Source organism: Oryzias latipes, chromosome 7, assembly GCF_053564925.1.
Source record: "Oryzias latipes strain Hd-rR chromosome 7, Olatipes_Hd-rR_3.1".
Classification (NCBI taxonomy): Eukaryota; Metazoa; Chordata; class Actinopteri; order Beloniformes; family Adrianichthyidae; genus Oryzias; species Oryzias latipes.
Genome location: NC_136243.1, coordinates 25,836,640 through 25,848,907, shown reverse-complemented (window position 1 = coordinate 25,848,907; position 12,268 = coordinate 25,836,640). Strand labels below are relative to the sequence as shown.

Here is a 12,268-nt window from a genome sequence, read left to right as displayed (position 1 = left end):
TGTCGGAGGCAATAGAGAGACTGATGGAAGAGGCAGGATGGACGGCTGAAGTCTGCTTCAGTGGGCAGATCTAGACAACACGGCACTCAGCATTTTAACTCTCAAAGTCCCACTCCAATCATCTTGTGATCTAATGTAAAATCATTACCAGTGGTCTTTTAATTACGATTTTGCTGTTTTAAAATTAAAATAAAAAAGCCTGTGTTGTTTTCTAGGACATAGTTTCTGCAGAGCTGCATTAGTTCATTAGAAATTCGCCTCCGAGTTGTGGGCGGGACTGCTAGCATGGAGTTATCCCCTATTTCCCATGATCTGTTTGTTTACAATCTCTCCTTCTGGCTTACAGCATTTACAACCCCAAGCTAACATTACGGGCACTACAAGTATGGGAATAAATTGCACAATAGAAAAAATTAGGCCTGCACAATAAATTGCAAATTTATCGTTATCGCAAAATTCGGCTGAAATGGCAATAAATGGTAACTTTAAATTTGTAAAAACATGAAAAAACACTCCTATGTAGACAAGGGTTATTTGGGATATAATTTAAAGTATGTTGACTCTTATTTAAATAAAGCTGTTGCAGAGAAATGGAAAGTGTGTATTTAGTTGTTTTGCTATTTGTTTGTGTATCGCAAGTTATACATCGTCATCGCAATATTGATCCTTATTATCCAAATCGTGAGTTTTTCCTCATATTGTCCTGTCCTAGAAAAAATATAATTAGCAACAATATGCAAAAAAAAAATGACAAAGCAAGAACATTGATTCTGATAAATCTGATTGAGTAATAGCTGTTTAATTCTCATTATAAATTTATGGAACCAATGGGCACTTACTACTTGGAAACCGAAGGGGGAGGAGTCACTTAGTCCCATTCTCACATACAGTCAGCGGTTACGACGGAGCCAAAAATGCAACCCATGATTTGAGTCATAAATTAAAGAGCTAGAAGACACTGTCATCCTGATCAGCAAACAAGCCAAAAGCTTGAACCTTCTCACATGCAGGTCGGCAGCTGGCAACCTCACTGCTCCACTTGCAACAAATAGAGATCATTAACACATTACAAGGTCACGTCAGTGAGACTAAAATGAAACTAGTGCTGTTGGGAGAATACACAGGAGGATTGTTGGCCCTTAACCCATAATGACCTGGTAGAACTTCTGAGCTGGTTTCCCCTTAAACCATGGAGCTGCAAACATATTCAGAGCACAAATATACACAGAACAAGAAAAAAATTAAAGCTGAAGGTAAAAAACAAAATCTTTTAGTGGATAATTTTCCACATTCTAGAAAGCTATCATGGTTTTTAAAGGTCATTTCTACCATGCCAGTGATCACAGCGAGTTCATCAACACATCAGGTTGCCTCAACAGACTCGTACCAATTTTAAAAATGACAGTGAATATTGCTCAGATTTACATCAAATAAATGCATTATTTTTTTTTATAATTATTCATAAATCCCTGTTTTTCCAGCTTTAATATTAAATTTCCTAATAGAAATTGTACAAATCATCTTTTTTGCTTTCTTAAAAAAGGATACCCATGTCTAAATAATGAAAAGAGCAGGACAAACATTTCATCAATTCTAAAAAAAATGCTGTATTAGCTCCTACATTTGTAATAAGTGTTCAAATTGGCTTCCCACTGGTCATCTCTGTATCTGGGCAGACATGCTGGAAGGAAGACAGGAGGCTGAAATCAATATGGCTGGATCAATATGTCACAGAGGTTGCAGTAGGCACCACAGCTGCCACTGTTGAGTAAACAAGCCAGGGAAAATGATTGTCCTCCAAGTCAAGAATGACCTCAATCATGCTGCAGAATTGATTGTGACCCCCCCCCCCCTTCCAAAAACCACCACCTCTTTTTCTGTTTTGCATGTCTTCCTGCAGTGTCCGATTACTGTGCACAGAATGACACACACAGACAAAAATGGAAAGTGAGACAAAAGAGAAAAAGAGCCATGACTTCAGTTTTTGGCCAGTAGATTGATTGCCGTGTTCAGGTTTTCCACACGCCACTAATTGGATTCACAGGTCATTAGATACAGTACATAAGCGAGAGTGTTTCCGCCTAAAGACAAGGGAAGATGGACAGGAAAATGGAGAGGTGTGTGAGGGGGCCAATATTGATGAGGTTGTTTGGTACAGGACCAATAAAATCTCCTCCCCCTCTGCTCTGCCTCCCAAGTCTGTTCCACCACCACCCTAAAGGGGGGTTGATCAATAGCTTGCACTGCAAGCAAAGGCAAGGGATGGTGATAGAGGGAGAAGAAATAAAGAGGATGTGTGGTTCTTTTACTCCCAAATTACCCTTTGTGGGTCCTTTATAAAATGTCCTGGCAAGATGAGACACAAAAAAGTCAACTGTTAAGGCGGAAGCTCATTTCTTCTCTTAAAAGCAGGGTGATGGGTTGTGGTGGTCCACACCAGCACGGACAATAGCAGCTAAAATCCTTCTGAAAGAGTATATCTAACAAGTGTAGCTCTGATCTGTTGCCATGTGACAGAATAAGCCTGCTGAAAATATCTGCACGGTTTAAAGCGCCAGCAGGGCTTGTTGTTATAACAGAGAAGGACAGGGGTGCAGTCTGCTCAAAGACATACAAGCATGCAAATGGCTGTTCATTAATTACAGATGGACTGGGGGGAGGGAGCAACAAAGACACAAACTTTAGAAAGCTGAAAGGAAAGGTCAGCTCCTGCAGAAAGGTTTCTATCCTTCTCTCCCTGGACAATTACCTTTGTCTGCCCCGGCCCTTGGCGGGCGCTCTTAATCAAGGTGCAGCTGTGTGAGTTTTCATGCGAGAGAGTGTGTTGGTGCACGAGGAGGGATTCCTGCCGTCCTCAGCATTCTCTGACCGCAATCCGATTAAAGCCCCGCTGCTGTGAGGACCGGCTGCAGGGCCCGGAGTTCACCTTAAAACCTCTTCTAAACACAACAACCACACTTTAATCTGAAAAGCATTGGTGCTCACACCCTGCTCCACCGTTTCAGAAAGGACTGGATGCGGTCACTGAGCTGACTGTGGCTTCTGGTAGCAGTTACTCTGGCGTGGAGCCTAGTCATTCCTAAACAAGTGTTTTCTCTTTTTTTCCTTTTGCTCCGTCTAGACATACAACATCTTACAAGACTGACAACACTCAAGTTCCAGGAGGCTTGGCTGTGCCTTTGGCAACACGAAACCATCAATTACATTTTCCAGTTGTCTCTGCACATTAAATGGTGGTCGAATTACTACAAACCTTGACCAAAAATGTGCCCCAGTTTTCATTCCTGGCAGTTGGAAATGATACAAAAGACCAATTAAAAACACCAACAAGCAAGATCCAAAAATCTATTTCTGTGTTCTTTTTGTGGACTTAGAGCTGCAAATACCTCAAACCAAGAAACAAGAAAAGCCTGGACTTTTAAGAACCGTGGAGCAATCCTTCAGCAGTGACATCCCAAAACAATGCATTCACTAAAACACAGAGCAGCATATGAAATGACAAAAAAAACAAAAACAACGATAGCTTGCTAAGAATTACATGTGGACGTGCAATATTCATGGTTTCCATGTGGTGAATTTTGTCAATTTAAGTGCTGAAAGATTAACTGTATCTCTCAATCCACATTTTCCTCCCTTTTTATCTGCAAGAACAAAGACAAATTTGTTTTGGGTGAACTCCAGTCCACTTCCTTTTTGAAGAAAAAAATGTGAAAAAAAGAAATGGCAAGAGCAAGTGCTAACCTCCTATTTATATCTTGAACATTTTTAAGTTTCCTGTTGCTGAAAAAACAAGTGAGACCTCAGCAGACTCCCTGAGTCTTATGAAGTCATAGCTAATTAAAATAAATGTCTGCTTTAGCCACACAGGGCTCCTAAGAGCACAGCGATGGGTATCATTCAATAAATAACTCAACTATTTATATTTTCTTAACTAATTCGCAGCAGGGTAGTAACTATTTTCCACAAAGAACGCTCGGAATAGACCAAAAAGAAGGATTTGTGTGCAATCTTGACATTTTTGAAGCCATGGACAGCAGTTTATCTGTGACCTCTCACAGGCAAACGTGAACCCTGGTAACAGGAAGGCTGCTTGAGTGGCTTTGCTGAAGCTCAGTGTAATGTGAGAACAAAGGCGCATTAGAAAAGGCAGAGGCAGAAGAGGCACACAAAGAGAGTATGTACTCACCAGCTTGAAGTCTTGGATGCTACAAATGAAGTAAGGAGTATTGGGCCGCCGACTCTCAATGTACACACAATCTGTAAGCAAGGGAGGAAGAAAAAAAGAGGTTTATTTGAGGTTTAAAAATGTCTTTTAAACAGTCTAATATTGTTTTGTGTGCCATTACTTTAGAGGAGAAGACGTGTTTGGTTTTGAGTCAAATTCAAATGGAATGCGAGTAATAGGATTTAAGACTTCTGGAGCGCGATGAGCTTGCCTTTCCAAAGCTAACATTATGCCACAGGGGGACTGTGTTATTGTTCCACTCCATTTATACACCAGTGAGCAATACTGACTTAAACATCATCCCACCCCTGGAGTCATCATGGTATGGCTGTAGTCACCCAGTCAACATCCGAGGGACCAAATCTACCTGGGGGGCTCTGGGATCATTTGTTAACAGACTTACATTTATAAAAAATATATAAATATATTAAATATAACTATATAAATAAATATAATATAATATATATTAATTGTTTTCTTTATTTATTCCAAATTTTTATTTAAACAAACCAGCAAGTCATTAAAATGCAACAAATAGAACTCGTTTGTTTTAAAAATCTAACATTTATCACGTACAAACTTAGCTTAATCAACTTGTTTTTATGCGTCTACATCTTCTTAAAAATACTTTTTTTTCCAGTGTTTTCGATTCTGATTTCTTAATCAGCCCCAATCAGAGTTTATAAACAATAACTGTGGTGAAAAAGGACTTCTAAACACCAAGTCCAACACACAAAGCTGGAATAAACGTGCAGTCTACAAACACAGCTGTGAAAATGGGCTTTCATTTCACCTTTAGACACTGAACTTTACTGCAATATTTATAGATGCAGAGTAGCAGTTTCTAACCTCTACAGGAGATAAACTGTATGAACAATTAACCAACTGGCTTTACACTGCTGCTGGGAATTCACACCCATAGAAGAAATCTATTTTTACTCCTTCTTTGGGGTTTTTGACAGTGATTTTGAAACGAGCTTTCATGACAAGGCTGTCAAACTTTAAGAAACTAGTTTCGAAATCAGTGCTTCTTCTGAAACTTTGCCATAATCAAGCAATGTACAATTGTGCAAGAGGGTAATAGCTTAGAAATAATTATAATTTAATTTGCTTCATGTAGCATTTTTCTCCTCTTAGTTATTTCTAACAACAGATTCATTTTAAAATACTGGAGAGAACTTAATCACCATTACATCGCATGTGTTTAATTAGCTTTGGATCAGCTGGAGTGAGACAAAAAAAATGTAATCCAGCCTTTGTCTCGTATTCCTTCGTCAAATGGGGCTTAATGATGTCAGCAGCGAGCCTGTAACATTGTGAGAAGAGGGGACTGTCTGGCAGTGTTGTTAAATTGAATGTGACTGGTGGTATGGCGGGGTCGTGAACTCTCATCTCCTTAACAAAACATTCACGCTGCAGAGGACAAAAACACACAGCCACTTCTGTCCGGGAGAAAAGCAAGAGAAGGCAGGGGGACGGCTAATGGTTACAGCTAAACCCGGCACGCCGCTTTCTAGTCACAGCGAGGTCTTACCAGACTTAGGGGAAAAAGCGAAGAGATTTGAAAAAGCAAAAGTCTCCTGCATTGCTTTTTAGTACAGATGTAAAGGATATGAATGTGACCAAAAAAAAATCAATCGAGTTATGAGAGTAACAGCAGTATCGCTTGAAAAGCACACATACAAACGAGATTACGGTGTGTTGTTAAAGGGGTATTAAAAAAAAAGTAAATGTGTGAAGTAAATGATGGGTTTCTGTCAGTTTGTCTTCCTGTTGTGCCTCTGTCTACTTTTTTTATGCACATGTGATGCAAGCAAAAAGACGGCCAATCACAAGCTTGCGTCTACCAAGTCGGGTCAGTTCCTATTGGCTGAGAGGGAACCACAGTGAGGGATGTGTTTTGGGCACTAAACATTGCAAACCCTTTTTTTTCCCACAGCACTCCAAACAATGCCCAAATAAATTAATATGACATTTTTTGTCAACAAAAAAGTCAACAAGACCCAAAGTACCAGGTTTTAATGTTTGAAACTGTAATGTCAAAGACATTTTGCTTTTGTTGCTTAAAATAAAAAGCACCTGTTAGAGCTAGGCGATATGGCCAAAAATGATAATCTCAGATGTTTTCATTCCAAATTTAATTTTCGATTTTAATCGATTTTCCCCCCTGCTTTAACTTTCTGTAGCAAAAATAACAGATGATGGAATATATTGATAAGAAACTATTTTATTTTAACATCTCCTTTGGAAATTGGGTATAATACAAACTTCAACTAAATAGAAGCTGTAAAAATGTTTGTAGAACAATGCAGCAGATGTTTTGTGAGCTACTGCTCAGAGAAATACTAGAACGCACTCAGCAGAGCATTTCTGGTAGCAGCAGCCTTGAAACGGATTTTGCTGCGTTTGGTTTGATGCTCCAAGTTTGAAGTCACAACCCCAGAGACCGAAATCTCATTTTTGACTCAGACAAGTTGGCTGCTAGATTTAGAAAAATCTACCGACCAAATGATTCCATTATTTTACAATGAAAAACTTAAAGTCTTATTTTAATAAATAAATATTAGGTTAAATGCAAACAGAGAGGAAGCCACAACATAATGAAAACATCAGATAAAAACAACTGTTTTTTTTCTAAGTGCTGTTCTGATTCATCAATCTTTACTCTCTGCTTTTGCCGTTTTCACGCCCTCTATGAAATGTTTCATTTTCAATCAAAAATGAATTGTTTCTGTTTTCTTGCTGAAAAATGAGAAGAAGGGTTTCAGTCGGTCACCGGTAGTCTGACCCAACTATAAAGTCAAATTCAAACCTGCTGAGAAAACGAGGACAGATTTACTAAAGGGAGCAGATTGACAGAAAAACCAATTTGTTTCTAATTCTGTCTCCAGTTCATTCATTTTTACATGAAACCATAACAAAAACAGCCTAAAAACATGATCATGTTTTGGATTCTTGCCATTGACAGTTAAGATGCAGCACGCTCATGAGGGAGGGTTTTTTTTTTAGTTCAATGTCGGCTCTGTAATGTTACAAAGGCACTACTAATAAAGTTTCATACAAAACGACTCATATAATATTTATAAAATACAGTTTTTATTTAAATGTACTATTAATTCATTTTGTTGCATTTATCCGTCACGTCTTAGGATAATGTCCACTCCGTGAAAATATAGTCCGACTTTAACCGGTCCATGAAGGCGGCAACGCAGAACAGCTTGTTAGCATAGCATCATAGCATTTAGCATCACAGCATTTAGCATCTTAGCATTTAGCATCATAGCTTCGTGGCATTTGTGTCTAACGACACCGCTGTCTCCAAATCAGCACTTTATAACGGAATAGACCCAGGTGTTTATAACACCTTACAGTGTTACATGATTTCTTAAATGGAGAAGCTCTAACAAAAATGTACAGATCATCATGTTCCGCCATTCCTGGAGAGCGTTTCAGTGTGGCCACTAGATGGAGCTCGTGCTCACAGCATTACATTTATTCCAAAAGATTTAGGTTAAAAACTGTGCTTTTGATCACAAATGGTTTCTTTGAAAAATGTTTCCTTAAACAATTCGGAAAATTCATGTCTGTGAGTATATAAAGCTGTTCATTTGGTCAGCAATGTATGTTTAGGTCAAATGAGCGTTAGCATTAGCCATCCTATGGGAAATTCCATTATACGTTAGCATCAAGCAAGCAGACGTTGGCGTTACTGGTGAAATGCATTAGGTCACTGGAAAAGGAAAGGCATAAAAGATCGATTTCTACTTTTATGGATCAATTATTGATTTATTAAGCTTGGATCGATTCAGACCAATTAATCGATTTTATCAACCCAGCCCTACAAGATTTGCACAGCTTTGACATTTCGCAGCAAGCCTCTTTCAACGGTAGGTGGCGAAATTTCAATTCAATTCAATTCAATTTTATTTTGTATAGCCCACAACAGTCGTCTTGATGGGCTTCGAAGTAAAACATGAACTCAAAAGGATCATGAATACAAAGAGTTCAATAGGAAAATACTAAAATGAACTAACAAACTGACTAAGCTATACTGGCATCCCTGCCCTTAGATCCCCCTTCGCGGTAAGGAAAAACTCCTTAATGGTAAACAGCAGAAAAAGAAAAAAAAGAAAAAGCCCCTCCCTGCTTATCCAGTGGGAACACCATGGACTAAACGCGCTTTTAAGAACCTACATTTAGTGGGTTCTTGAAGAGTCGTCACATAGCCGGTGTGTTAGAAGCTTAAGAAGGAAAGATACACAATTCTACTTTTTAGCAAAGATGGAGCTGTTAAAAATTCTCTTTGTGCATTCTTTTTGGTTAGACTGTTGCCATAAAACATCCCCAAAAAAACACTCCAGAACAAGCTGCAGCTTCTTTTTCTACTGACTGACACGGTCATCATCTGCTATTTGTTTGTGTCTACAGATGTATTGATCCAACTGTGGTTCATCTCACCACCTTCAGAGGAAAAGGGGGGGTGCCATTGATATTAAATGACTCTGACACTGAGGACACCATTTGTAGAGGGGCAACACTAGCTTTGTGCGTGTGCGTGCGTGTGAGTGTGTGTGGGCTTGTTATCTGCTGTGGCTTAAATGAGCTGTTTCTAAAGGGAGGGAGGGGTTTATCGCACATGCTGGCTTTGAGTAAGGCATTATATCTCTCTACTGCCCTCTTTCCGTTTTCCCTCCTCTCCCTCCTTTCCTTTCTCCCGTCACTACATCATCCCTGGAAGTCATTTACAAGATAACATGAATGAAAATATCCATTAGTGCTATTGTGTGATCTGTGAGCAGTCCAGTGTGTGTGTGTGTGTGTTTGTGTAAGTGTGTAAAGGAGAGGAGCCGGTAAGGGAGGAGGAAGAGGAAGGAGCAGGACAGAGGGAGGAGGGGGAGGGCAGAGAACAAAAGAGACTAATCTGAACGAGATGACATGTTTTAGAGGAGTCAAATCCATGGAATTAGGGTTTAGTGTCCCCTCACCTCGGCAGAAAATTCATTTGGAGATGGCACATCTCCTTTTCTAAACCCACCAGTACATCAACAGGCATAAAGAATAGATGGGAAGGGGGGGGGGGGGGGGGTATATATAAATGATAGGAGGTAGAGGTTGGGGTCCAGTGAAATCATTTACACACAGCATGCGAGTCTATTCTTTAAATGTCATGAGCATGCTTTGAATTCATTTTGGGAACTGAGCGCCTCTACTTCAAGGTCATTTCTGTGGAAGCAACTTTCAAACAAATCATCAAAGTTACACTCAAGCAGACGCCTCTGACTCCGCCTATCTGACAATAAAGAAGTAATGAAGCTCAAACGGAGCGCGGGGACTTGCGTGCAGAGAAGGGGAAAAGATTCAGGGGGTTTTGAAGTGGTCAGCTGGGTTTGTGTGTGGTGGTGCGCGACTGACTGTCTTGTTAAACATTTCTGCCATTTTGTGCATTTGGAAGCGGGTCTCCTCGCTCAAGTGGAGAGGTGGAAAGGGGAGGGACGAGACAGCCTTAACTGTGATGGGGGTCTGTGTGGGGGGGATGGGCAGGATTTTTTAGGATTCTAGCGTGTGCTGGCTGATGTGGTTTTGCCCGTACGAAGGCGCTTACAGAGGAGTGCTCTGGTTTCTTCTGTGAGCGATGCTGACTGCAGTGTCACACACAAAGGCCAAGAGTTCACAACTTTGGCCAACAGAGATCATTCTTAGCTACTGCGTACGGCTCTTCACACTTCACTAAAACCCCATAATGATGGTCACCGTTTCTCTAATTACCCTGCACCGCTGAGTTTGAGCTACTGCCGACTAAATTGTTATAACCCGGTGTCACACACACATGCACAGTTTTTTTTTCCAGCTCAAGCTCTTTGTTCAGCCTGCCATTCTCTTAACGCCGCCAAGCATGTCTAATCTAAAACACACCTGCCCTGAGCGAACGAGCCCTTTGTTATTCTCCCTGTATCAAGCAAATAAGATGTTTAATTTGCTGCAGCATTCCTGCAGAGGGAAGGGAGTTCTTAGATACCATCGGCTCGTCTTTCCTTTATTCTTTATGAGCCAACAACAACCAGTAAGTCACATTCTGAACATGCTGGCGGTGCTGTGGGTGAGCATTTCAGACACGCTTAATACATCAAACAAGTTGGGATCCTGCTGCATGCGGTGAATGTTGGCCAGGATGCACCTGCATTGTTAAAAGCGACGCTGGACTCAAAATGCAAGGGAGCACATTTATAAACAGAAAATGAAAGGAGTTTGTCTTTAGAGGAGCGTCTCCTCCCTCTAGCTTTATTGATCCAACCATGAAACAGCAACAGGAATGTGATAATGGCACCAAATGAGAGAGAGCAAGTATGAAGGCTAAGGACAGAGAACTTGGGGGGGGAAGTGGATTCCCTCGAGAGTTCTTTCAGTGATACCAGCTGATGGCTGAGGCTTCCTTTTTCTACTTCCTGCAGAGTCCAGCCCAGCAGGGTGGACCTGCAACTAGTTAGGACATGAAGGTGAAAGGACACATCTTCAACTGTCTTTATCTTGTCCCCTCCCAGAAAAACAAGTCTCCCTTCCTCCTCTCATCTTCTCACTGGGAAAACTGAGGGAAATACCTGGCCAATGATACCATCAGCTCCCTGCAATTGGGCAGGCCCACAGCTGACTGAGCTCCTGGGGGAGAACAGAGGCTCTTTGACAACACCCTCTCTCCACCCTCTCCTTTCCCTGTTGGCTAGCCCACGCTTTCTCATTTAGCAGTCGGCAGGTGGTTGTATTTCACTAAAAAGCTTTTTTCCCAGAGTCTCCAGTGCGGGAAGAGGATAGCAGTGCAGAGGGGGCCTTTTCAAAAATAGATCTGTTCAGCTAACAGCACACTACAGATTTACTTGCCATGTTTTAATGTGAAATTGCTCCTACAGCTTGTCCTCCTCTAAGTTAAAATGTTCTTAATATCTTTTAATAGTGTCCTCCTGACTGGACAGTGTTAGTTTGATTGACAGCAAACCAACACAAACACAGGACAAGCCAAGTTGATGTGTGGTTGCTTTACTGACCTAAAATACATTTTTTAAATGGTGTAACGGTAATGAAATACAGGCTGCAAAATGTGGCCTTTTGAAAATACTCTTCAGTAGCATTGAGCTTTTTTACATGGACACTAATTATCCAATCATAATTGGATTTTTCAAGTGGCAAGTAGATAGAATAATCCTACCATGTATCCCCCTTTTAGTCAATATAGTTCCTAGTTTTACATCTGCACATATGCAAACAACGAGATTTTAGTATCTATATTATTGAAGCTGACATTATGACTGTTGGCACCTTAATGTTTACAAAAACCAAACCTGCAGAAGCTTTTAAATTAGCAGGAAGTTTGAAAGTTTTCTCATTAAAAGACTCCCTCTGATGAAAATAGTGTTTTTAACATGTTCTTGTGGCATTTTTCTGATGATGGAAGACATATTAGGAACATTTTGTTCAAATTTGCATTTCGAAGTATTTCTTTAGTTAAATACTTGTGGAGCAATAGCAGTTTGAAAAAAAAAGGTGATTCATGTAGGACAAATGCTGTTAATAAACTACTGCCGCTCTACAGAAACTATGTCCTAGAAACCAACACAGGTTTTTCTAAATTGGGCTAAAAACAGCGTAACAATCATAATTAAAGGCCACTGTTCTTTAAGCCTGCATATAGTTCTGAGAAATATACGAATGGATTACCATGTAGACAAAGATTTTCTAAAGACTGCATCGCCATATTCAATTTGTGGGCATATAAACAGGCTGAATGGTACAACTGATGACAGAGAACGTGTGTTTTCAGCTCTAACAACCTGTCACTGTTATGCTATTATTTCAGCTTACCTGTGCTTAGAGTGAGGAGGAAATCACAGGCCAGTAAACATTAGGACATGGTTTTACCAGCGACCAACAGTTGGCCATAAAAAAGAGAAATGTCATTTCTGAGCTCTTTTGTCTGTTCATCAGCCGCTCTCCTGCCACACAGCCTGCAGTGTGTTCATATGACACATACATAGATGCCCCCACCCTCAGGAG

At 40.4% G+C, this 12,268-nt stretch overlaps 1 protein-coding gene across 10 annotated transcripts in view; it reads right to left on the bottom strand.

The window, feature by feature from the left end:
- Positions 1-12,268, bottom strand: part of rerea (arginine-glutamic acid dipeptide (RE) repeats a) — a 145,841-nt gene that overhangs the window by 71,569 nt on the left and 62,004 nt on the right. For all 10 annotated transcript variants that reach the window (XM_023956535.2, XM_023956539.2, XM_023956540.2 and 7 more), the window contains one exon: positions 4,187-4,257. In XM_023956535.2, the coding sequence (XP_023812303.1) occupies positions 4,187-4,257 (71 nt within the window). The remainder of the gene's footprint in view (positions 1-4,186; positions 4,258-12,268) is intronic.